Source organism: Micromesistius poutassou, assembly GCF_964030765.1.
Source record: "Micromesistius poutassou genome assembly, chromosome: 18".
Classification (NCBI taxonomy): Eukaryota; Metazoa; Chordata; class Actinopteri; order Gadiformes; family Gadidae; genus Micromesistius; species Micromesistius poutassou.
In genome coordinates, this window is record NC_140288.1 from 15,449,277 (window position 1) to 15,476,776 (window position 27,500).

At 45.8% G+C, this 27,500-nt stretch overlaps 2 protein-coding genes across 3 annotated transcripts in view; both read left to right on the top strand.

The window, feature by feature from the left end:
* nars1 (asparaginyl-tRNA synthetase 1) overlaps positions 1-7,363 on the top strand; it is an 18,358-nt gene extending 10,995 nt beyond the window's left edge. For both annotated transcript variants that reach the window (XM_084482744.1, XM_084482743.1), the window contains exons 13-15: positions 3,673-3,804; positions 5,171-5,302; positions 7,014-7,363. In XM_084482744.1, the coding sequence (XP_084338870.1) occupies positions 3,673-3,804; positions 5,171-5,302; positions 7,014-7,145 (396 nt within the window). In that variant the 3' untranslated portion in view covers positions 7,146-7,363. The remainder of the gene's footprint in view (positions 1-3,672; positions 3,805-5,170; positions 5,303-7,013) is intronic.
* Positions 7,364-8,697: 1,334 nt separating this feature from the next.
* On the top strand, positions 8,698-21,875 carry fech (ferrochelatase). The gene is made up of 11 exons (XM_084482773.1): positions 8,698-8,878; positions 9,528-9,612; positions 10,378-10,497; positions 13,086-13,234; positions 14,472-14,606; positions 14,986-15,092; positions 15,296-15,394; positions 16,767-16,874; positions 17,364-17,528; positions 17,760-17,819; positions 19,452-21,875. Exons 1-11 carry the CDS (start codon positions 8,839-8,841, stop codon positions 19,584-19,586), a joined length of 1,203 nt encoding a protein of 400 aa, XP_084338899.1. The 5' UTR covers positions 8,698-8,838; the 3' UTR covers positions 19,587-21,875.
* Positions 21,876-27,500: the final 5,625 nt, after the last annotated feature.

The following is a 27,500-nucleotide window of genomic DNA, read 5'->3' on the forward strand; positions in this document are numbered from 1 at the left end:
TGAAGACGAAGAAGAAAATGACTAAGAAAAAGAGTCCTATTCTCACCAGGGATCTGATCTGATCTTTTTTTTTTACAAAAACATAAAGGTTACAAAGGCTTTAACTGGTGCAACAATGATAATATTATCAGTAGGGCATCAAAAACCATTATCAGATACCTTACAAAGGGACATAGACAAACTTTGGATACCTCAGGGAGTGATTTTATGAAGGTCATTCATGGCCTGGTTCCCTGAATGGAAATTTCCAACAGAATCTTCAAAGTCTTCTTCCAAGCACCTGTCACTTACACACATCTCTGGTCATGTTGGAGTGCAACCTGGGTGACTTCAAATCCTATGTGAGACGGTGGTATCGCCACCACCAATGGCCCACGCCATCCATTTGGCTTGGATTTGGAACAGCTTTGTGTGTCATTCATTATAAGTTGCCCTCTTGGCTACCTTGACAGCCCGCAAAGTGACCAGCAGGACTTTGAAAGGTCCCAACCCCCTTGGTGAGTTTCAGGCATGTCTACGATAAGCTTTGGCCGCAATACAATCTCCTGGCTGTAGGTCATGGAGTTGTCCTTCCTCGGGCGGTGGAAAAGCCTCTTTTACCTGTGCTCTCATACGCCCCCTCATGGCCAGCAGAACTAGCAGTGTTACCTGTGTCAGCGGTTGCTTTGGCCCGTATTTCTTAGTGCTACCATTCCCCCCTTTGACATGTAGTCACTACCATGTCTCATAATTGCGTAGATTAAACATCAAATATTACGGCGAGCAAGGATGCCCGTTCTACCACAACCCAGCAGGAGGGTCTGCACCAGCTGATCTCCACCACGGAGGCTCTGTGGGTGAGGCCTTGGTCTGAGCTTTCCCCCATGGTCAGCGAGGACGCCAATTGTGTCGTCTGTATGGTGGAGTACAGAGGGGCTGTGGCAGCTGCCTTCAGACCTTCATCTGCCCTCGTGTTTCCTCTGGACTCCAGGCCCTGTGTAGGGCCACAGGCCCATAGCCCCTGTGTGTGGGCTTCACACCCAAAAGCAGACAGCACTGGGGAGGAGAATAGCATCTAGTAGGTTAGCAACCAGTTGTGAATGATTAATCTGCTTATGGTGGATGTGAGGAAACCAGGGTGTCAAAAGCCTACCTACTGTCTGCACTCTGCATATATGGTAACTGGTTTACCCTCTGTTGGTCTACATGCACTGGTCCGGGCGCCAAGAGGCGATTGATGGTATTACACCTGTTTTCAACTTGTTGGGTACCGGTGTAGTAGTTCTTTTTTTTTTTTTGTAACTTAAATTTTTATTGGCAGTTTTGCAAATTAAAGATAATCACAGTTTCATTGCAACCATAATAATACAGACAACGAAATAACTAAACAGAAATAATAATAATATAATAACAATAATAAAAAATAAAATAAAATAAAATGACAGTGTGACATGTGGGCTACTCCTTATTTACACAACATCTCTTGCAGGTTTCATGGTCATGCGGCGTCCTATAAACGTTACATTTGTTCCTCTCTCTTGTACTCGATCCATTTCACCCATCTCGAGTCAAGCTTCCCCCCTACACCCTCAGTATAAACGTGAACCTTTCCATGTCATATATTTCCTCTACAGCACTCAACCACTGTTCTTTTGTAGGCGGGTCAACCCTGTACCATGCTCTAGTTGTAGCTTTCCGACTAGCGACAAGCAAGATTTTGACCAGATACAAATCCCCAGCTTGTACGTTTATCTCCGTCAGATTCCCCAGGTACAGCACCAATCCAGTCATAGGCACTCCATAACCCAAAATCTTCTTCAATGTCCCCCATATTTCTTCCCAGTACACCTTCAACTTGGGGCACTTCCAAAATATGTGTGTATGGTCAGCCCCAACCTGGCCACACTGTCTCCAGCAGTCATTATGTTCTGGTGCATACCTCCCCTTCACTTTTGGTGTTATGAAGAACCGGATGACATTCTTCCAACCAAACTCCCTCCACAACCGCGAAGCTGAGTGCTGAATCCTACATACATTTTCCCATTCCTCCTCGGTCATCTCTATCTCTAATTCTCTATCCCACTTGTCCTTTATATAATTCGTTGAGTTACCCCTGTTCTCATGCAGTGCTTGGTATAAAGCTGAAATGGCCCTCACTTTCCTCCCTTCTTATGCATTAACCACCAATTGAATCAGCGGGTTCCGTCCTACAGATTTGTCTATTTTTATTTCCTTATCATAATAATCTTTCACCTGTACCAGCACTTTGAGTCTGCCTTGTGTATGAAAAGTGCTATATAAATAAAGTTGCCTTGCCTTGTATATACCTGTAATAGTCTCCACCCCCCAAATCAAACTTGTCCTTAAGACACTGAAAGCTTTGTCCCCTTTATCCATTATAGTACATATTGCTGTGATACCCCTAACCTCCCATCTCTTAAAACCCCAATGATCTTTCCCTGGTTGAAACCTACTGTCATGAGCCAGCCATCTAAGAACCTTGGTTTCCTTTTCCAGTTTATACCTCTTAATTACAGTGTTCCAGATGTCTAAAGTGAATTTAGTGATTGCATCCAATAATTTCCCCTGTGTCCTAAAAAGTTCCCTATCCCCTAACATTGTCTGGATCTGAAAGCCCTCTCTCCCTGCTAGCCCTCCCGTTTCTATGAACCTCCATCTGGCTTCATAATTTGAATTGCACCAACATATCACCGCCCTGAGCTGCGCTGCATAATAATAATCCTCGAGATTGGGCACTGCCAACCCCTGCCTCTCTTTGGGCAACTGCATTGTTGTAAATCTAACCCTTGGTCTTTTCCCTCCCCAAATAAAACGAGATATCAATTTATCCCACTCCCTGAATTGATTATGTGGTATCTGTATAGGCAGAGACTGGAATAGATACAGTCACCTACTGCATATGTCTACACACAGTCCTACCTGAATTACCCGCACCTCTTAATAGGCATATATTAGCACTAAAAGTAACATAGCATCAGTACAACAGGCTTGTTAAAAGAACGCTTACTGCACACAACGGATGCCACATATTTAATGTATTTATTTAAAGTGCCCGAGGGCGTAATCAGGTTCATTTGAACACCAGGCTTATATCCATAGCAATGGAGTATTAAATATGTACAGTAATCACAAACAAACTGAACTTAACTGGATAAAGTCAAATATCAAATCTTCTCAAAGTCCTCAACGAACAGGCTGGGAGTTTGTCCAAGTAACATATGCAAAACATTTCAGAAACGGGAGATCAAGAAACTTACTGGAAATTCAAATAATAATAGGCCTTATTTCTTCCATTTATAATTTTCAACAAATTGTTTCAGATATAGATATTGTTTCAGCATGTGATGTGATCACGAAGTTTGCTTTTTTTATTTTTATTTTTTTGCTTCGGTTCCGCGGACCACAGTTTGAAAATCCCTGCATTAGCATAGCGGTGGAGTTGTTGTATGGGGCTAGTAGGTTACCATTCACTGAATGCCATGTAGCCTACATGCCATTCATGTGGACAAGCAATTCATTTTGCACCACACAAAACACATCACACCAACCGCATCCAGAAGTCCTGAATGACATATTTTGTAATTGCAAACGATTATGATGATAATATGACTATAATTGTTTTACTAAGTTGTGAAAGCAAACGCTGACAGTTAAATCAAAGGTCTCTCTTAGGACATCCCAGAAGCCCCGGAGCGCCTGATGACCGACGCCATCAACGAGACCATCCTGCTGTGTCGCTTCCCCGCCGAGATCAAGTCCTTCTACATGATGCGCTGCCCTGAGGACCGGCGCCTCACCGAGTCGGTCAGTCCACAGCCGCCCAGCCGCCCAGCGGGCCCAGTCGGCTAGCTACAGCAGGGTCGGCTAGCTACAGCAGGGTCGGCTAGCTACGGCTAGCTGCGGCGAGCGAGTCGTGTGATGGAGAGTAGTGTTTGGCTAGTAGTTGTGCTATTAGTTTTTTCATTACATGGTGTTTCACTAACTGGCTTTGTGAGAGCCAGAACCCTAACCATAGCGGTAGCTATGTGTTCAGCTAGCCCTGTGGCTAGGTGATGAGCTAGCTGTATGACTCTGGCTAGCTGGCCTTGTGGCTAGGTGATGAGCTAGCTGTATGACTCTGGCTAGCTGGCCTTGTGGCTAGGTGATGAGCTAGCTGTATGACTCTGGCTAGCTGGCCTTGTGGCTAGGTGATGAGCTAGCTGTATGACTCTGGCTAGCTGGCCTTGTGGCTAGGTGATGAGCTAGCTGTATGACTCTGGCTAGCTGGCCTTGTGGCTAGCTGGCCTTGTGGCTAGGTGATGAGCTAGCTGTATGACTCTGGCTAGCTGGCCCTGTGGCTAGCGGGCCCTGTGGCTAGCGGGCCTTGTGGCTAGCTGGCCCTGTGGCTAGCTGGCCCTGTGGCTAGCTGGCCTTGTGGCTAGCTGGCCCTGTGGCTAGCTGGCCTTGTGGCTAGCTGGCCTTGTGGCTAGCTGGCCCTGTGGCTAGCTGGCCTTGTGGCTAGCTGGCCTTGTGGCTAGCTGGCCTTGTGGCTAGCTGGCCTTGTGGCTAGCGGGCCTTGTGGCTAGCTGGCCCTGTGGCTAGCTGGCCTTGTGGCTAGCTGGCCTTGTGGCTAGCTGGCCTTGTGGCTAGCTGGCCTTGTGGCTAGCTGGCCTTGTGGCTAGCGGGCCTTGTGGCTAGCTGGCCCTGTGGCTAGCTGGCCTTGTGGCTAGCTGGCCTTGTGGCTAGCTGGCCTTGTGGCTAGCTGGCCCTGTGGCTAGGTGATGAGCTAGCTGGCCCTGTGGCTAGCTGGCCTTGTGGCTAGGTGATGAGCTAGCTGGCCTTGTGGCTAGCTGGCCTTGTGGCTAGCTGGCCCTGTGGCTAGCTGGCCCTGTGGCTAGCTGGCCTTGTGGCTAGGTGATGAGCTAGCTGGCCTTGTGGCTAGCGGGCCTTGTGGCTAGCTGGCCTTGTGGCTAGCGGGCCTTGTGGCTAGCTGGCCTTGTGGCTAGCGGGCCTTGTGGCTAGCTGGCCCTGTGGCTAGCTGGCCCTGTGGCTAGCTGGCCCTGTGGCTAGCTGGCCCTGTGGCTAGCTGGCCCTGTGGCTAGCTGGCCTTGTGGCTAGCTGGCCTTGTGGCTAGCTGGCCCTGTGGCTAGCTGGCCTTGTGGCTAGCGGTCTGACCGCGGTGTGTCTCCAGGTGGACGTCCTGATGCCTAACGTGGGCGAGATCGTTGGAGGCTCCATGCGTATCTGGGATGCTGAGGAGCTTCTGGAGGGCTACAAAAGAGAGGGCATCGACCCCACGCCCTACTACTGGTACACGGATCAGGTAAGGCCCTCTACTGGTACACCTGCCTAGGCCTGAGATGTGTATAGGAATGTGTGTGTGTGAGATGTGTATATTAATGTGTGTGTGTGTGTGTGAGATGTGTATATTAATGTGTGTGTGTGTGTGTGTGAGATGTGTATATTAATGTGTGTGTGTGTGTGTGAGATGTGTATATTAATGTGTGTGTGTGTGTGTGTGTGAGATGTGTATAGTAATGTGTGTGTGTGTGTGTGTGTGTGAGATGTGTATATTAATGTGTGTGTGTGTGTGTGAGATGTGTATATTAATGTGTGTGTGTGTGTGTGTGAGATGTGTATAGTAATGTGTGTGTGTGTGTGTGTGTGAGATGTGTATATTAATGTGTGTGTGTGAGATGTGTATATTAATGTGTGTGTGTGTGTGTGTGTGAGATGTGTATAGTAATGTGTGTGTGTGTGTGTGTGTGAGATGTGTATAGTAATGTGTGTGTGTGTGTGTGTGAGATGTGTATAGTAATGTGTGTGTGAGATGTGTATATTAATGTGTGTGTGTGTGTGTGTGTGAGAGATGTGTATAGTAATGTGTGTGTGTGTGTGTGTGTGAGATGTGTATAGTAATGTGTATGTATGTGTGTGTGTGTGTGTGTGTGTGTGTGTGTGTGTGTGTGTGTGTGTCTATTAACACGTGTGTGTGATGTGTACATAAACGTGTGTGTGTGTGTGTGATGTGTACATAAACGTGTGTGTGATGTGTACATAAACGTGTGTGTGTGTGTGTGTGTGATGTGTACATAAACGTGTGTGTGTGTGTGTGTGTGTGTGTGTGTGTGATGTGTACATAAACGTGTGTGTGTGTGTGTGTGTGTGTGTGTGTGTGTGTGTGTGTGTGTTGTGTCTATTAACACGTGTGTGTGTGTGTGTGTGTGTGTGTGTGTGTGTGTGTGTGTGTGTGTGTGTGTGTGTGTGTGTGTGTGTGTGTGTGTGTGTGTGTGTGTGTGTGTGATGTGTACATAAACGTGTGTGTGTGTGTGTGTGTGTGTGTGTGTGTGTGTGTTGTGTCTATTAACACGTGTGTGTGTGTGTGTGTGTGTGTGTGTGTGTGTGTGTGTGTGTGTGTGTGTGTGTGTGTGTGTGTGTGTGTGTGTGTGTGTGTGTGTGTGTGTGTGTGTGTGTGTGTGATGTGTACATAAACGTGTGTGTGTGTGTGTGTGTGTGTGTGTGTGTGTGTGTGATGTGTACATAAACGTGTGTGTGTGTGTATTAACGTGTGTGTGTGTGATGTGTCCATTAACGTGTGTGTGTGTGTGTGTGTGTGTGTGTGTGTGTGTGTGTGTGTGATGTGTACATAAACGTGTGTGTGTGTGTGTGTGTGTGTGTGTGTGTGTGTGTGTGTGTGTGTGTGTGTGTGTGTTGTGTCTATTAACACGTGTGTGTGTGTGTGTGTGTGTGTGTGTGTGTGTGTGTGTGTGTGTGTGTGTGTGTGTGTGTGTGTGTGTGTGTGTGATGTGTACATAAACGTGTGTGTGTGTGTGTGTGTGTGTGTGTGTGTGATGTGTACATAAACGTGTGTGTGTGTGTGTATTAACGTGTGTGTGTGTGATGTGTCCATTAACGTGTGTGTGTGTGTGTGTGTGTGTGTGTGTGTGTGTATTAACGTGTGTGTGTGTGTGTGTGTGTGTGTGTGTGTGTGTGTGTGTATTAACGTGTGTGTGTGTGTGTGTGTGTGTCTCCAGAGGAAGTACGGCTCCTGTCCCCATGGGGGCTACGGCCTCGGTCTGGAGCGGTTCCTCACCTGGCTGCTGAACCGCCACCACATCAGAGACGTCTGCCTGTACCCCCGCTTCATCCAGCGCTGCAGGCCCTGAACACACACACACACACACACACACACACACACACACACACTCACACTCACACACTCACTCACACACACACACACGCGCTGTTCATTCTCAGTCCCTATGCTTCGTCTGGATGTTGCTCGTGCTCTCGGTAGACCAACGGTTCCATAAAGGTTCTGTGCTACGGTACCTTGTCTGCGCTGCTTTCCTATTGGCTTGAAAATAAAAATACTTTTACTCTGGATTGTTTTTCTGCTTTCACAACCACAATTCTTCATATCAACTCTCTCATAAGAGACGGTTCGTAACACAATCATATTACAACATTCACATTTTATTGTTGGTAAAACTCATTTCTTATAGCATTGCTTAAACCCTATATATATATATATATATATATATATCTCGTAAGAGAACAATATATGTGAACAATGCCTGCTTCCTGGGAGAAAGCATGTGTTAAAAATGAACAGGAACTTACTATTGTTTAGTTATTGCGTGTTTTTTGCCTGTGATGTAAATGGCTGGCTTTGTTTGTTGGGTTAACAAAGCCAGCCATTTACATCACAGGCAACAAACACGCAAGAACTAAACAATAGTAAGTTCCTAGTTATCAGATCATATTCTACTTACCAGATCATAGTCTCGGGTATAACCGTTATACCTGTTGGGAAAAACAGTGTCTAGTTACTTGACCAGATAAAATGAGACGGAGAGGTAATAAAGTCTGCCAGCACGAGGGCCTCGGATTTATTGAGTAAAGTAGCAAAGGTAATACTGATTCATAAAGCGTGAGAGATCGAATATTCTACGTCCCCTAACAGCGCTGAGGTCGTCCGGAGCTTCGCCTCCGAGGAGGTTCTGCTTCAGAAGAGCCCCCGTGATCCGGTGCATGTGAAACTTATAGTTCTTTCCTAGCCAGGTGTGTGTGGTAGACTTTGTGTGGGTTATCGAGGGTTCTCTTGTCCCTGAGCCTCCGGGTTGTGTTGTCTTTCTGTGTGATATGTGTGTCCTCGCCATCCAGCTGTGGCAGTGTTCTCCGCAGACTGATACGGCTCCAGGGTCATCTTGACCCTCTTGATGTGTGGTGTGTTGTGTTCGTTAGGTTTGGACCCAGAGTTGACTATATTCGTAATGTAATGTGTCCGTTAGGTTATTTTTGCCCATCATACCCGAGGCTATGATCAGGTAACTAGATCACATTCCTCGAAGGAGGAACTAGAATCTAGTTCCTCCTTCGGTTCTGGGCCAGGGACAAGGAAACACTTTGACACATTTCACACAGATCACATTGATTTGCAGGAGGAAGAAGGACACATCAAGTCATTCTCTTAACTATTTTAATGTTGTCGAAATTGACTGTTTGTTCAGTCAAAGTTTGTTCAGTTTAAGGTAATAACGCGCTGAACCATCAAGGGGTTCTTTCAGATACTTTATCTACGGGCGAACAGAGGTAAAGTGGGCGTGGCTTTAGTCGGAATGGGCGTGGCTATAGTCTGACTGGGCGGGGTCTGCCTACTACGCGTTATGACGCAGAGGAAACGTCGGCGACACAGTGGTGGTTTACTGTCAGTCAGAGTGGTGGTCTGCTGTCTGTCAGTCGGTCAGAGCGGGGTCGAGGCTGAAGGGCTTGTGCGTGTAGCTCCAATAGTTCATAGCGTAGCGACTATCCAGACGGAGTTAACTCTTCCTATTGAGCGGACGGTGAGGAGGGACCATGATGGCGGTGCTGGGAGGCACTCGGAGGCTCATTCACCGTAGGTCAAGTGTGCTGTTAGCCATGTAGCCCTACTGTATCCTACTGTATCCTACTGTATCCCACTGTAGGACACCGGGTCCGTGCAGTCCAGCTCGCCTTGCACGCCCCTTGCACGGGCTGTGTGTGCCGTGTGTCGGTGTGGTGGTGCCGCTGTGTGTGCAGCCCTATGTAGTGGGTCTGGCTGTAGCAACATGTGTAACTATTATCAACATTACGCTAGGTTACGATGTTTCGTGACTGTGTTAACGTTAAACACTGTCCCGAGCACTGGACGTGAAGAGAAGTCCTGAATAGCAAACCTTGAGGCGGTGAGGTGTGTTTAAAGTGGGAGGATGTTTAAAGGAGAATTTCCTTGTTACACAATTCAAATTTCTCAACTTGCATAACCCGCGCCCCCCGTGGCCGTGGGGGGTACTGCAGTCTGCATTATGAAATGGATTTCATTGATAAACTTTGACTGTGCTGATGTAACCACAGTTGTATATAATCGTACTTTATATTTTTTGATTTGTATTGTATTGATCCCTACACAGGGAATTTAACCTCCAGCCCTGCAATGTATAGTGAACTGCTATAGATAACATATGTGTGTGTGTGTGTGTGTGTGTGTGTGTGTGTGTGTGTGTGTGTGTGTGTGTGTCTGTTAGTATCCAGCGTGTGTGCTTTCCTGAGGAGACGCTGTACTGCTGCTGCACTGGCACAGACCTCTCCCATAGAGACCCTGGAGAACAGGTACTCTCACACACACACACACACACACACACACACACCAAACTCACACACACACACACACATACACCAGACTCACACACCCCAAACTATCTACAATGCCTGGTTCTTTTCTTTCATTTCTCATCGATTCTTGGTGAGTGAAGGTTCTAGAATGAGCCAGCAGGTTTCTGCTATGTGATGTCTGCTAGTATGGGCTCAGTGAGACTAGCGTTCAACAAGTGATCTCTTTCAAATTAAACATTTCCTGTGCTGCTGAAGTATATTCCACTTATCCTGGAGGAATGTAATATGTGTTGAAGGTGTAGTTAGTATCATCATATAGCTAATATACCTAGCACTTCTGGCTTACATAAAGCATGTAGATCACATGTCAGTAGCGTGTAGTAACTGCCATGTAGATCACATGTCAGTAGCGTGTAGTAAGTGCCATGTAGATCACATGTCAGTAGCATGTAGTTGGTGCCATGTAGATCACATGTCAGTAGCGTGTAGTTGGTGCCATGTAGATCACATGTCAGTAGCATGTAGTAAGTGCCATGTAGATCACATGTCAGTAGCATGTAGTAAGTGCCATGTAGATCACATGTCAGTAGCATGTAGTTGGTGCCATGTAGATCACATGTCAGTAGCGTGTAGTAAGTGCCATGTAGATCACATGTCAGTAGCGTGTAGTAAGTGCCATGTGGATCACATGTCAGTAGCGTGTAGTAAGTGCCATGTAGATCACATGTCAGTAGCGTGTAGTAAGTGCCAGGCGTGTTGCAGGAAGCCCAAGACTGGGATCCTGATGCTGAACATGGGCGGGCCGGAGAAACTAGAGGACGTCCACGACTTCCTGCTCCGCCTATTCAATGACACGGACCTCATGAAGCTCCCTGTACAGAGGTACACTCACACCACACTGACCTCATGAAGCTCCCTGTACAGAGGTACCCTCACACCACACTGACCTCATGAAGCTCCCTGTACAGAGGTACACTCACACCACACTGACCTCATGAAGCTCCCTGTACAGAGGTACCCTCACACCACACTGACCTCATGAAGCTCCCTGTACAGAGGTACCCTCACACCACACTGACCTCATGAAGCTCCCTGTACAGAGGTACACTCACACCACACTGACCTCATGAAGCTCCCTGTACAGAGGTACACTCACACCACACTGACCTCATGAAGCTCCCTGTACAGAGGTACACTCACACCACACTGACCTCATGAAGCTCCCTGTACAGAGGTACACTCACACCACACTGACCTCATGAAGCTCCCTGTACAGAGGTACACTCACACCACACTGACCTCATGAAGCTCCCTGTACAGAGGTACACTCACACCACACTGACCTCATGAAGCTCCCTGTACAGAGGTACCCTCACACCACACTGACCTCATGAAGCTCCCTGTACAGAGGTACACTCACACCACACTGACCTCATGAAGCTCCCTGTACAGAGGTACACTCACACCACACTGACCTCATGAAGCTCCCTGTACAGAGGTACACTCACACCACACTGACCTCATGAAGCTCCCTGTACAGAGGTACACTCACACCACACTGACCTCATGAAGCTCCCTGTACAGAGGTACACTCACACCACACTGACCTCATGAAGCTCCCTGTACAGAGGTACACTCACACCACACTGACCTCATGAAGCTCCCTGTACAGAGGTACACTCACACCACACTGACCTCATGAAGCTCCCTGTACAGAGGTACACTCACACCACACTGACCTCATGAAGCTCCCTGTACAGAGGTACACTCACACCACACTGACCTCATGAAGCTCCCTGTACAGAGGTACACTCACACCACACTGACCTCATGAAGCTCCCTGTACAGAGGTACACTCACACCACACTGACCTCATGAAGCTCCCTGTACAGAGGTACACTCACACCACACTGACCTCATGAAGCTCCCTGTACAGAGGTACACTCACACCACACTGACCTCATGAAGCTCCCTGTACAGAGGTACACTCACACCACACTGACCTCATGAAGCTCCCTGTACAGAGGTACACTCACACCACACTGAGCCTCATGAAGCTCCCTGTACAGAGGTACACTCACACCACACTGACCTCATGAAGCTCCCTGTACAGAGGTACACTCACACCACACTGACCTCATGAAGCTCCCTGTACAGAGGTACACTCACACCACACTGACCTCATGAAGCTCCCTGTACAGAGGTACACTCACACCACACTGACCTCATGAAGCTCCCTGTACAGAGGTACACTCACACCACACTGACCTCATGAAGCTCCCTGTACAGAGGTACACTCACACCACACTGACCTCATGAAGCTCCCTGTACAGAGGTACACTCACACCACACTGACCTCATGAAGCTCCCTGTACAGAGGTACACTCACACCACACTGACCTCATGAAGCTCCCTGTACAGAGGTACACTCACACCACACTGACCTCATGAAGCTCCCTGTACAGAGGTACACTCACACCACACTGACCTCATGAAGCTCCCTGTACAGAGGTACACTCACACCACACTGACCTCATGAAGCTCCCTGTACAGAGGTACACTCACACCACACTGACCTCATGAAGCTCCCTGTACAGAGGTACACTCACACCACACTGGACCGGGATCCATGAACCACGTCTGTTTAATGAACTCAACGCCTTCAAGTTGTCTCATGTTCAGTGTTGCCAGATTGGGCCAGATTTTCCCGCCCAATCTGGCAATACTTGCCTCGTGTTCCCATTGATATAGAGGAAGATCCCAGTGTTAAACTTTATGTTCATGTTAACACACGATATGACCAGGGACTGTGGCAACACAGTGATTTATCCATTGAGGGTAATAACCAGTACTGTTCCCCCTCCACCGTGAGCTGATGGAGGGTAAGAAGCCCTCCACCGTGAGCTGATGGAGGGTAAGAAGCCCTCCACCGTGAGCTGATGGAGGGTAAGAAGCCCTCCACAGTGAGCTGATGGAGGGTAAGAAGCCCTCCACCGTGAGCTGATGGAGGGTAAGAAGCCCTCCACCGTGAGCTGATGGAGGGTAGTAACCGTACGATGGAGGGTAGTAACCGTACGATGGAGGGTAGTAACCGTACGATGGAGGGTAGTAACCGTACGATGGAGGGTAGTAACCGTACGATGGAGGGTAGTAACCGTACGATGGAGGGTAGTACCCGTACGATGGAGGGTAGTACCCGTACGATGGAGGGTAGTAACCGTACGATGGAGGGTAGTAACCGTACGATGGAGGGTAGTACCCGTACGATGGAGGGTAGTACCCGTACGATGGAGGGTAGTAACCGTACGATGGAGGGTAGTACCCGTACGATGGAGGGTAGTAACCGTACGATGGAGGGTAGTAACCGTACGATGGAGGGTAGTAACCGTACGATGGAGGGTAGTAACCGTACGATGGAGGGTAGTACCCGTACGATGGAGGGTAATACCCCGTCTGGTCCTCTTCCACAGTAAGCTGGGGCCACTGATCGCGAGGCGGCGGACGCCAAAGATCCAGGAGCAGTACAGTCGCATCGGAGGAGGCTCCCCCATCAAACACTGGACCTCCATGCAGGGGGAGGGCATGGTGCGCCTCCTGGACCAGATGTCCCCTGACACAGGTGAGATAGTCCGTTGACATAGTGGACACCTGGTCTGATCCCTGCCGTGTACACGGGTTAGGAGAACCTTCGTCAGGCTAAACTTATTTTTCTCCTCATTTTGTGTTTGTCAAGTTGGGGCTCGGTGTGGCGTAGTCTGTGGATCACACAGAGGCCGGTACCATGTCAATATAGACAGACATTCAGTCACCTCTCAATCTACTCATGGGTTTGAGTCGGCATGTAGGCTGTGCTGTCTGTCCGTACCCTACTTATCCTGGGCCTCTTTTAACGTTACTTAAGCAGCATTTGTCCTCAGTAACAGATCATGTGTGTTCCTTCCCTATCGGGGCAGAACAGACAGAAGGCTCTCGCTGCTCCACAGATCACATCAGTCCAGCTGGTGTCCGTTGGGTCTCAGCGTTGTTTCTGATGAAGGAATATCCTTCTGAAAGATGTTCATCAACTCTTATTCTAAAAGACGGATGCGTCTTCATGAAGCCAGGTGTTCAGCATCACAGTTGTGTTATAAATGTAATATAATAACACTGCATGTCATGGTAAATAATCACAAAGATATCAACAAGAAGCTGTGAATTCCCAAATCCATATAATACTTTGTGTATTGTCAGTAGCCACTGGGTCGGGATAGCCAGTAGAAGGGCTGGTGTTTGTTGGAGATAAGGAGGGTTGAGCAGGGGTGTGTCCTCACAACCCTCCCTGATAACGTGTTCATGTCATGGAGACCACCCCAACCGGTCTGTAGTACCCCTTCTCTCTCTAGCTCAGGTTGTGTACCGCGCTACAACTCTGTTGTGTACCTCGCTACAACTCTGTTGTGTACCGCGCTACAACTCTGTTGTGTACCTCTCTACAACTCTGTTGTGTACCTCGCTACAACTCTGTTGTGTACCGCGCTACAACTCTGTTGTGTACCTCTCTACAACTCTGTTGTGTACCTCGCTACAACTCTGTTGTGTACCACGCTACAACTCTGTTGTGTACCTCTCTACAACTCTGTTGTGTACCTCGCTACAACTCTGTTGTGTACCACGCTACAACTCTGTTGTGTACCTCGCTACAACTCTGTTGTGTACCGCGCTACAACCCTGTTCTCTTCGGGGGTCTCCTAGCTGATGAACTGGGACAGCCTGGACCGTGTGGGGGGGGCACAGCAGAGGGGAGAGGGAGGAGGCAGGGGGAGGACAGGATACGAGGATCCTGGATCAAAGCACCAACCTGGCGTCTGTGTTCCCAGCGCCTCACAAGTTCTACATCGGCTTCCGCTACGTCCACCCGCTGACGGAGGACTCCATCAAAGAGATGGAGAAGGACGGGATAGAGCGGGCGGTCGCCTTCACCCAGTACCCCCAGTACAGCTGCTCTACCACAGGTAATACTACCACCAGTACCCCCAGTACAGCTGCTCTACCACAGGTAATACTACCACCAGTAGCCCCAGTACAGCTGCTCTACCACAGGTAATACTACCACCAGTAGCCCCAGTACAGCTGCTCTACCACAGGTAATACTACCACCAGTACCCCCAGTACAGCTGCTCTACTACAGGGAATACTACCAGTAGTACCCCATGTAATACTACTGTACTATATACACAATACTTCCCAGTAGTGGACAGAAATTTAAAAAAATATATATAAAAATTCTTTATCAAGTAAAAATAAATAAATAAATATATATATAAACTTATATTCTATGTGTATTCAGTATACTTTATACATGAGTTTGTTTTTATTTTTTGTGTTAAACAGGAAGCAGCCTGAACGCCATCTACCGTTACTATCGGGAACGGGGGGAGGGGCCCAAGATGCGCTGGAGCGTGATCGACCGCTGGCCCACCCACCCTCTGCTGGTGGAGGTACACACACACACACACACACACACACACACACACACACACACACACACACACACACACACACACACACACACACTTATAAAGCTTGTTAACCATTTTGAACTTTCTCCTCATGAAGTTTGAAATAATGCACTAAGTCGTAACCTTGTGGAGGTATTTATAGTGAATACTTTGTGGGTATTTCAATGATCTTTCCTTGACAGTGTTTTGCAGATCATATCCGCAACGAGCTGCTGAAGTTTCCAGAAGATAAGAGGAATGACGTCGTGATCCTCTTCTCCGCCCACTCTCTCCCCATGGCCGTGAGTCCTGCGTAGACCCCACTCTCTCCGTCATGAGTCCTGCGTAGACCCCACTCTCTCCGTCATGAGTCCTGCGTAGACCCCACTCTCTCCGTCATGAGTCCTGCGTAGACTCCACTCTCTCTGTCATTATGGCTGTAACGATACACCAACTCATGATTCGGTTTGTATCACGATTTTGGACCCACGGTTCGATACATCCTACGATTTTTTTAAATTTAAAAAGCATTTTATTTAAACAACATTTACTTACATAACAATTAACTTAATGTAACATTTAGTCGGAGGATGCTTGCAGGTAGGCAAGTGGTTTAGGCCTACGTATTCTTAAATATTAATGTCAAATAAATAATATAAAAATAAAAATAATTTGAATAGTTTGGTATCACTAACCAGGGTTCCCGCTAGAAAAAAAAACGGTGACTGACCTGCAGAGGTTTCGTTTTCTGGACATTTTGATGATATGCTGGTGAAATATCCTATTATCGCTTCTTAATTAGGCTATGTAGCTTAAATAATGACATAATCAGGCCGTATAGAATGCAACATGTTTAATAGCCTAACTTTCAAATTAATGGGAAAAAACATGAAACATGAACTGATTCACAATAATGAGGCCTAGTGTTAGAGTGTAACACGAGTGTGTGTGTGCGCGAGAATGGCAGTGTGTGTGAGGGGCGTCAGCAAGTGAGTGGACAAGCAAGGAGAGCGAGCGGTAGTGTGTGTGTGTGTGTGTGTGTGTGTGTGTGTGTGTGTGTGTGTGTGTGTGTGTGTGTGTGTGTGTGTGTGTGTGTGTGTGTGTGTGTGTGTGTGTGTGTGTGTGTGTGTGTGTGTCAAGCTGCTTTCACACTGCCGCAAGGCAACTCGCCGCCTCCATTAATTTCAGGGAAGGGCGGCAGTTGGTCCAGGAAGTGGACCACACAGGTTTGGCCCTACCACCGCTACCACTCAGCTTTCCCTGTGTTAAAACTTTTGACGGTAGCAGCCGCTTTTAAAAACGCCCGGCCCTTTAACCACGGCGTGCGGAGCCCTCCGGCAGCGGGGTGGTCATCAGGGCGTTTGCCATGTGGTGTGAAAGCTGCTTTAAAAAAAGGGCGTGTCGTGGTTCTGCCTTCTCACACCGCGAGACAGGTTTGTGGCTCTGAGTGTCACGATTTCGGTTTGGATACACACATATATATATATATATATATACATATCGTTACAGGCCTATAGGTCATGCCTTTTGGATTTGGATTCTGATCTCTGAAACGAGGTCTACTGATGTTCACTGCAGCGTTGCCTGTAGTTGGACCAATCATCACACTTCCCCACAGGAAACGCCACGCCCATTTACAAATGCACTTCCTTGTTCTCCTTCCTCTGCGTGTAGGTGGTGAACCGTGGAGACCCTTATCCCCAGGAGGTGGGGGCGACGGTCCAGAGGGTCATGGAGGCACTGGACCACTGTAACCCCTACAGGCTCGTGTGGCAGTCCAAGGTCTGCACGCACGCACGCACGCACGCACACGCACACACTAGAGGAGGGAATCTTAACCTGCGTTGCCCTAGTTGTATTGTTATAGAGACATTTGCCATGTATGTGTCTCTAATGTGTCTCTATTAGTCGTCAGATCCTTACCTTGATCTGAATACTGTGTGTTTCTTCAATGCCGTCAAACAAACAGTTTAGTATGATTTACATGTTTTAATGAGCGCATTTTATAAACACTTTAATAGTCTACATATGCTCTGTTTCCTAACTCTCCCTATCCTCTCTCTTTACATTGCCAAAGCGGCTGCAGTTATGTGTTGTGTAGGGCCTCTTGTGTCCGCTGTGTACTGTGTGTACTAACTGAGGATCAGGTGTGTAGGGGCCTCTTGTGTCCGCTGTGTACTGTGTGTACTAACTGAGGATCAGGTGTGTAGGGGCCTCTTGTGTCCGCTGTGTACTGTGTGTACTAACTGAGGGGTGGTTCCTGGCACTCAGGTGGGGCCCATGGCGTGGTTGGGGCCCCAGACAGACGACGTGATCAAGGGTTTGTGTGAGCGGGGGAAGAAGAACCTGCTGCTAGTCCCCATCGCCTTTACCTCAGACCACATCGAGACGCTACACGAGCTGGACATCGAGTATTCTCAGGTGCTGGGGGAGGAGGTAGGACTTACTCACTCGCTCACTCATTACTCACTCACTCACTCACTCACTCACTCATGATTACCAGTCAGTGGTCTTGCTAGATATAAATATAACCAAGAAAAGCATACCATCTCAATGTGCATTCAAGGGTCTGACTATTATACACTATATACATATAAACTATATGAAACACCACAAATATGTGTAGTGTTGGTTTTTCATTCTTTACTTGTTTCTTTTGCTCTCCAGTGTGGAGTGGAGAATATTAGACGAGCCGAATCTCTGAACGGGAATCCTCTGTTCATGAAGGTTTGTACGCACACATACATTACATACATACACTACATTTTGTATATAGTTCAATAGATTACTCAATATATTTTGTCCATATAGCTCTAGATGTCCCTGTATATAGTTCTATATATGTCCCTGTATATAGTTCTATTATGTCCCTGTATATAGTTCTATTATGTCCCTGTATATAGTTCTATTATGTCCCTGTATATAGTTCTAAAGATGTCCCTGTATATAGTTCTAAAGATGTCCCTGTATATAGTTCTAAAGATGTCCCTGTATATAGTTCTAAAGATGTCCCTGTATATAGTTCTATTATGTCCCTGTATATAGTTCTAAAGATGTCCCTGTATATAGTTCTAAAGATGTCCCTGTATATAGTTATATTATGTCCATGTATATAGTTCTAAAGATGTCCCTGTATATAGTTCTAAAGATGTCCCTGTATATAGTTCTAAAGATGTCCCTGTATATAGTTCTAAAGATGTCCCTGTATATAGTTCTATTATGTCCCTGTATATAGTTCTAAAGATGTCCCTGTATATAGTTCTAAAGATGTCCCTGTATATAGTTCTAAAGATGTCCCTGTATATAGTTCTATTATGTCCCTGTATATAGTTCTAAAGATGTCCCTGTATATAGTTCTAAAGATGTCCCTGTATATAGTTCTATTATGTCCCTGTATATAGTTCTAAAGATGTCCCTGTATATAGTTCTATTATGTCCCTGTATATAGTTCTATTATGTCCCTGTATATAGTTCTAAAGATGTCCCTGTATATAGTTCTATTATGTCCCTGTATATAGTTCTAAAGATGTCCCTGTATATAGTTCTATTATGTCCCTGTATATAGTTCTAAAGATGTCCCTGTATATAGTTCTATTATGTCCCTGTATATAGTTCTATTATGTCCCTGTATATAGTTCTAAAGATGTCCCTGTATATAGTTCTAAAGATGTCCCTGTATATAGTTCTATTATGTCCCTGTATATAGTTCTAAAGATGTCCCTGTATATAGTTCTAAAGATGTCCCTGTATATAGTTCTATTATGTCCCTGTATATAGTTCTATTATGTCCCTGTATATAGTTCTATTATGTCCCTGTATATAGTTCTATTATGTCCCTGTATATAGTTCTATTATGTCCCTGTATATAGTTCTATTATGTCCCTGTATATAGTTCTATTATGTCCCTGTATATAGTTCTATTATGTCCCTGTATATAGTTCTAAAGATGTCCCTGTATATAGTTATATTATGTCCCTGTATATAGTTCTAAAGATGTCCCTGTATATAGTTCTAAAGATGTCCCTGTATATAGTTCTATTATGTCCCTGTATATAGTTATATTATGTCCCTGTATATAGTTCTATTATGTCCCTGTATATAGTTCTATTATGTCCCTGTATATAGTTCTAAAGGTGTCCCTGTATATAGTTCTAAAGATGTCCCTGTATATAGTTCTAAAGGTGTCCCTGTATATAGTTCTATTATGTCCCTGTATATAGGTACAGTCTCAGGCTGTGACCTGTCTGAGGAGGGTTCTGTGTTGTTCTGAATAACCAGTTGTAGCTCGTCTGTAGCGGTGCGTGGCCGGTGTGTTGGGTGAGCAGCAGCAGGTGATGATGGGTGTCTCTCTGTCTGCAGGCGCTGGCAGAGCTGGTCCAGTCCCACCTGCTCTCTGACCAGCCCTGCTCCCGCCAGCTCACCCTCCGGTGCCCCCTCTGCATCAACCCCACCTGCGGAGAGACCAAGGCTTTCTTCTCCGCCCAGAAAGTGTGACGGCACCACCAGCACCACCCACTATATGACGCCTGTAGCACCGCACAGGAGGATCCATTAGAATGCATAGAGATAGTGTTACATGCTGCATAATATAGTGTACATATTCACACACACACACACACACACACACACACACACACACACACACACACACACACACACACACACACACACACACACACACACACACACACACACACACACACACACACACTTCAATGCAAAGTCAGTTTGCAAACTTCCATTGAAGTCCAGCGCCCTGCGTCGTCCAGGACGATGAGACTCTGGTATACAAGAGTCACAATAGAGTGCAGGCGACAGGAAGTTGTTATTTATTGGTTATTTATTAATTTCACACATTTGGCCCCTGAACATGTGTGTAGGAAACCCTGTCTGCTGATAAATATTGGGACGGCGTTGATGTTTTTTCCCACCTGCGTCTTGCTGCTTCCACCACATTAGTCAGCTTCTGATATCCCGCCTAATCTCTAATCCCTGTCTTCTAATTGGAGGAGAAAAGGGAAACTAATTTCACCTCAGTCGTTATGTGCTTCATAAATAAGTAAGGACAGGGTTAACTCGGAGACAGCACATCTGATGCAGAACAATTCTAATTATTATTGGTCGTTTAATTGATTTGCCTTCAGGAGCAGAGTGTAGAACTCTGTGGACTCCGAGTGCACACATCTCTTCCCTTTATCACTTACAGGATTTATTCTGAGTTCAGTGTCTTCTGTTGGAGATGGGCGCTAACCATGGTCACCATCATTACAGGGTGTGTCACTAGATAAGTACTTGTTAGATCAGTTATGGCGGGTGAAGTTCACCAACCTGACACCAGTATTGGTAGATCTTCCAACAGTTAAATCTGGAATATCGTAAATATCTTTGGTGCTTCGATCTGCTTTCGTCATGCTAGTCGCCATCACAACCGCTACGTGGTTCATGCTACCTTACCCCACAGGAGACTCCTCCTCCTATTCACCGACCGCTAGAAGCCTGGGCAACATGCAGTACTTCACTACTCACTAAACAATACGGCATCAATGCCCACTTTATTCAGGCCGCAGTGAGCCTAACATATTGTCCTGCTGTCATGCGAACACTGGGTTTAAAACCAGATTTCAAATGGGATTAACTTTCCCAGGTTAGCTTGGCTAGAACATGTTCCAGTGAGGTCATGACTATATATATATATATATATATATATATATATAATGTGTGTGTGTGTGTGTGTGTGTATATATATATATGTATATGTATATGTATATGTGTGTGTGTGTGTATATCTCTCTCAATCTCTGATATATCATGTGAGGCTTCTGAGGAGAGGATTCTTTCACTATTCAGGTACAATGCAGTACTCTGGTTTGTTTTTTGTGGTGTTTTTCAGAATTTAAGAGTACAAGGTAAACCGAACATGACCGGTTACATCCTGGGACACTAATGAATGTTCTGGTCTACTGCTTTATGTGACATTTGGTTGCCCTGGATCCACTACTGGGCTGTGTGTCACTGTTCTTAGATGTGTGTCACTGCTCTCAGATGTGTGTCACTGCTCTCAGATGTGTGTCACTGTTCTCAGATGTGTGTCACTGTTCTTAGATGTGTGTGACGATACATTGAATTCCCTTCCTTTCCTGAGGACAAGCTGAACAACGTTGTGTGTGCTGATTTCTAAAGCCTTGATTATGTGCCTTTTTACAAGCTCAACGGCTAGATCTTTGCTTTTCCATGCATGTGTACTTCAACAAAATGTCCAGATAGGAACTGAACTGAAGGTCCCTGAAGTGAATCCTGCCCTTGTGCTCTGGGCGGGAGGGTTCTGTACTGAAGCACCCAGCAGCATACAACACTGGGGGTATCTGGGCTGGCATTGTTCATAGCATTCAATACTTATTTGGGGAGCACAGATTAAAGGTACTCTCTTGGACCACTATAATGTTCCGTTGTTTCCTGATATCCAGTGGTCTTCCAGAGGTGAACATGCCCCTAGTACCTATCGTTTGGCTTGTCTTTGTTTTGTTTCCGGACATCATGATGCATTAACTCTGAGCCATCCTTTCTGTAAAGGATGCTAAAGTTTGTTGTATTTCTTTGAGTTTACATTAAGCCTGTCTGTGTTTTTTTTAGGTATTTATTAATCCTTTCATAATTCATCCACCTCTTGCTGTGCAGACGTGTATCTTTTTATATGTAAGAGACCCAAATAAAATGGGATAAAATGTATGATCAGTCTTCCTTCAAAATAAAAGCACCTAATGGCCAAAGTGAGGCGTTGCTGTTGTAATCTCCCTTCCCAACTGTGGTTCACCTCTCCTATTTCTCCTTCTGTCTTTCATTTATTTATCTTTTTATTTCTCCATGGCTTATTGCCCCACACACGGTAACGGTTCCCTCCTCTCCTGTGACCCTTGTATCTCCTCGTTCTTCTCCACTCACTCGGATCTCCTCGCTCTTCTCCACTCACTTGGATCCCCTCGCTCTTTTCTACTCATTGTTCCTTCTGCTCGGTGCTCCCCCCCCCCCCCCTTCCCCCTCCCAGTCATCACCTCTGGGGTTGATTGGTCCCAGATCAGCTCTCTCTGAGCCAATGAGTGTCTGGGGCCATCTTCTCCTCTGCCATTATCATTTCTCTTCCGCTCTCCTTTTCTCTCACCTCCTATCATTCCCCTCCCCCGTACCCTCCTCCCCTCTCCTTCTCTCCCTTCGGGGTAGAAACAGCTGGTGCAAGCGATGAGCAAGAGGGTGGAGGCATGCAGAGAGGTGGAGCTTTGGATCTGCTCAGGGACAGATTAGAGAGATTCAGGAGGTTGATTAGAGAGAGCAGGGAGTTAACGGGGTGTGGAGGAGGGTGTGGAGGTGTAGAGTCATCTTACGACTGAATGATTCAAGTAGGTTTAAAAACTTTTTTAAAAAGCAGACTGATGGCAGACGGTTATACATGGATAAGACCATTGTGACAACTTTATTTTTCATTTATACATAGAGGAACAACATTTACTCCAAATCCCTCCTTCAATTTTGATCATTTAATTCCACACCACAAGTTTTCAATCGTTTCTTTTTCCTGTAAAATAAAATGCAGAATTTCAGTATAATTACAACAATTTTGGAACAAAACCATATAAAAAAATATCGGAAAATCAATCTTTTGGAAATAACCGAGGGATCAAAAAAATAAAACGCATAATGCTCGGTGATGACAATAAGGTAGGGTCAGGCTGCTTTGGCATGTGCTAGATAATAAGCAATATGGACAGGCATGGAGTTTGCTTTGGTTTATATTTGATTTCATTTGGTTTACAATTTCAGAACGTGATCTTTGGTCAATATGGCGCTAAAACTGCAACATTTTGTCATTTAGATGACATTTGGCATTTTCGAAAGTGAAATACTGATTAAAACGAAACACTTTGTGGCTATATTTAAAATACTGTTAATCTTCTCTAGGTTCTTCACAAATAATGACTTGGTTTGGCGACAGGTGTTTCGTGAATTACTGAATTTGGGTTGTTTTAATTAATTGAATACAATCATGATCCATCAGACACCTTCAGACGGACTGAGGTGACTCCTGAGGGGATGGTCAGGCACTACAGAGGATGGAAAGACAGAAGGGGACTAATTCAGACCCCTGGATCCATGTTCTGTCTGAAGCCCTCTTAAAGCTGCTTCCTTCACATGGTGCTACCTGAAGCCCTCTTAAAGCCTCTTTCACAAGGTGCTACCTGTTTCATGGTGGCTTACTTTTGGAATGTTAGTTTTTGAAGCCACATGGTTCACCCGATGCTATCTTGCTTGCAGGATGCTTCCTTGTTTGCACAATGCTACCTTGGTCGGAGGGTCTTTCTTTGGAAGGTAACAGGAGGAGGACCTATGGAGGTCTCTGTTTCCTGTTCCTGTCTGCTGATTGACCACCTGTCAGCATGTGCTATTGATTCAGAGTGATGCAAAACGTAACGCAAGCTAATAGTACAATACCCATTATTAAATAAAAGTAATAATACATAATAACAAGGAGATTAATCACAATGCATTACATGGCTAGCTAACTGTAAATATAATCATGCATAAAATCAGTCTGCAGTAATGTTGGAGAATAGAACACTGATCAGATATAATCAATAACTAAAATCAATGATTCATGGAGTTCAATTGTTAAATGGCTGGATAGGATCCAAATGAAGAGGTTATGATCTGATTAAAGGCAGTTCAAATCTGGCATTGCTCCAATAGTTTCCCCAAAATCCGTCAGTCCAACCCCCCTCCTCAGCCGATGATGGAGAGACGACAGAGAGATAAAACAACTACACACACAGAGGGAGAGAGAGTGTAGAGGAAAAAGAACAAGCTCTTCCGTTTTTGGTTTCGGCACTCCTCTCCAACGTTCACAAAATAAATGTTATTCTATCTGAAAAAAAAAATCAAGACAGAAGGTGGTCTGCTGACCTCTGACCCCGTATCATTTGGTTCAAAGGTCGGTGACCCCAGGAGGGAGGGGTCCATGAGTAACGGTTGACACACGCCATATATAGCGCATTAGGGTACGCTACATACTAAACATGGCACTAAAGCTATACGCTATGAGGTATATCTGCAACCACGGCCGCCGTCTCTTCTGCCTTTAAAGCTTTGCAACCTACTACTCTAGATAGAGTAGGGTAGAGAGACATAGACAGAACACACTGCTTCACCACCTTGGTTAGTGTTGAACAACACTGCTTTGAACGGACCAACAGGCGAGGAGGGACAACAGACACAACCACTCCAAACTTGTTTTTTGTGTGATTGAAGCCCCTCCCACCGCATGCGGCAGGTTGAGGTTGTAATGGAACCCAGTAGCAAGGGTTTGAAACCTGGCCCTGGACACGTGCCTCAGGGCCCGTGGGCACGTGTGGCCAGAGGCAGTGAAGACCAGCTCAAGGGGAATACTTTGGTTTCATACTTTGAATACTTTGAGGTATTTGAACAGACACTCGTTAGACACCAGTGAGGGGTCTGGACTGTCATTTGGTCGGAAGCAAGGCCAGGGATCTCTAAGGATTCAAACCAACAACCCCCCGCAACCTCTCTGGGAGCAGAACTGACTCAGGAAACATACAAGAACAAAGCAACCCCAACAAGCCATGGTTAGCATGGTTAGAGAGAACAAGCAACTCTCTCTCTCTCTCTCTCTCTCTCTCTCTCTCTCTCTCTCTCTCTCTCATGAGGGTCTGAGTGACTTCCCCACCGGAGGGACTTTCCCCAAGCGCTTTGAGTGACAGGTCAGACAGTGATGTCATCTTACTGGAGTACAGATGTGGCCTCCTGGGGTCTTAAAAAAACATCCATCCTTTTGTGGGCATCAGCTGGGGGGTTTAGTTTTACCTCATCTCATGTTGGATGGTGTGACAGGATGAGACACTAGGGCTACCTGACTCTTCAACCTGTTTCATCTGGCCACTGGGAGGGCTTCCCTACGACAACAATGGCTGGCTGGTTGGGTGTTTGTGTCTACAGCCCCCTTCTCCCCCTGTTAGGGAAGAGAGCTCACACCGTTTCCTGTCTCCTTCAGAACAGGAGGAGAGACTGAAAGAGAGGAGAGAGAGAAGAGGGACAAGCCTAGAGAAGGTACATCTTTGGTTTCTCTGTTTTCTTTACAGGACGCTGTCCGTCCCCATCCTGCCCCCGCCTCTTGCGCTTCTAACAAACTTTTTTGGTCCTTTATCTTTTCATTTTTTTCCTTAATTTTTTTACACACAAAGTCTGTCGGGAAGCAGCTAGCTTTAGCGTGTCCTCCGCTACCCCACGAGGTCCGAGAGGCTGCTTACACACACACACACACACACACACACACACACACACACACACACACACACACACACACACACACACACACACACACGCATGTTTACACTCACACACCCCTCCTGTGCGGGCCCACCAGCCTCCAGCAGACACCAATGATCCAGAAATCTAAGAATTTTTTTAAACTAATTGAGTATGTTTGGTGATTACTATTTCCATATTTCCAATGGTTGGAAATATGGAAATAAATCAATTATTGTCAATGAGTCCAATTTTGAGTTAAGTGATCTAAGATTGTAAGTAAGTGCAGCACAGGAGAGCAGCCCAGAGGGAGGGAGGGGGGGTCGGGTGGAAACACACAAAGCGAGCGGTCTGCTATGACCTCTGACCTCTTCAAGTGTCCCTTACATCCATCTAAAGGTCAATGCTTGTTCAGTAACGGCCGACTGCAAAATATTTAGCATTAAAACAAAATGAAAAACAAGCCAACAATGGAACGATCCCTTGAAAGAAACGGTTAAAGCGATGCAGTGCCCATCCTTTGTACTACTGGTCCTGATTCATTTGATCATAAAGGTCGCACAGGGGGACAGTGCAGGGTGGGAGGAGACAGGAGAGAACGCTCTCTACTTCTAATCACACATTCCTACAGTATTTTGTCACCAAACATTCACCCGGCTCCTCAAAGTAAAGATAGGAATAAATTAACTTGTGGTGTAGAAGCACTGCATCTTTGATGCAACTAACATTCTTAAATAACCATAAATATTCATTACAAAAAAAGTGATTACATCTAATTAAATAACATTAAATTATTAAGTACAAAACTAATGTGTTCTAGAACGGCTCATAAATAAATACAGCGCCAAAATAGAAAGATTAACAGAACAAACATTGTAAACTTTGGCAAAGCTATTAAGGGTCAAAGGTTAAGGGGGACATTTTGCAACAGAAAAACAAAACAGTTTAAATTAAATCTGAATTAAAAATAAAAAAAGAAATTACATAAAAAAATATAAATTACATTTAATAAAAATCAAATATTGCAAAAGAAGCAACATAGTAGTAGTAGTAGTAGTAGTAGTAGTAGAAGTAGTTACATTTTTAAGTACTATAAAGACAAGCAATGAAAAGCTCTTTGGATTTCAAATCCCCCTCCCTCTTTTTTGGTTTGGTTCTTCCTAGTTTTACCTGCAGACACACCTGCAGTAGGCTCCACCTTCTACACCTTTTGCCCCACCTCCACTGGGGGCGGGCTGTCTTTGGAGTAGAAGCGTAACAGACAGAAAGAGGAAAACTAAAGGATAAAGCTATTTGACCGATTTTTCGAGCAGTTTCTCTCAGCAGTTATCTGTTGTTATTTTTTGGTTTGGCTTTTGCTTATTGTTGTTGTACATTTACAGTAGCAGTGTAGTCCCTCCCCCTTGAAGGAATGCTTCTGTCGGTTCTCTACCAGACTCTAAAGGACAGTTTGGACGTCCAATCATCTTTGAAGGCCTCCTTTCTTCTCAAGCATGGCATGGTGGTTTAGAATAAGACATTGTGGGAAAGACGTAACAAATACATCACTAAAGACCTTGACTTGACATATGTCACTATGTCAGTATGCTCTGATGAGTTTCTTAATGTGGATTGAGTACATCTTTTTAATCCATTGAAAGGTCAATGGGAGAGACGTCCCCCAACTGAACTGATTAGTGTTAGTTGATCAGGGTTTGGGTGACTGGGCGACTCGGTAAGGAACCGTGAGGATGTATAAACTAACAACATCAGTGAAAGTTCAATCTTTGGTATACACTGTAATTCTCACATTGTTTTACGGTTGTCGTAGTAGTACACCCTCCACAGTACTGAAGACTGTCAGAAAACTGTAGTTTTGTCAGGGCAGTTGCCAGTTAAAATCCCTGCTCTGGCACTTTGAACATTAGTTAGACTGAACCACGAGCAGAACCGCTAACATGTTTCAGCTAACCACCAGCAAAGCCTTTCAAAACATGACTTATAGTCTGTAGTACAGTTGTCTAACAGTGTGCTTTACTAGGAGTGTGTCAGAGGTAGCTTGTGCCCATGGAAGATGAATGAATGATCCACTCACAGGTGGAGCTAAAGTAGGGCTGTCCC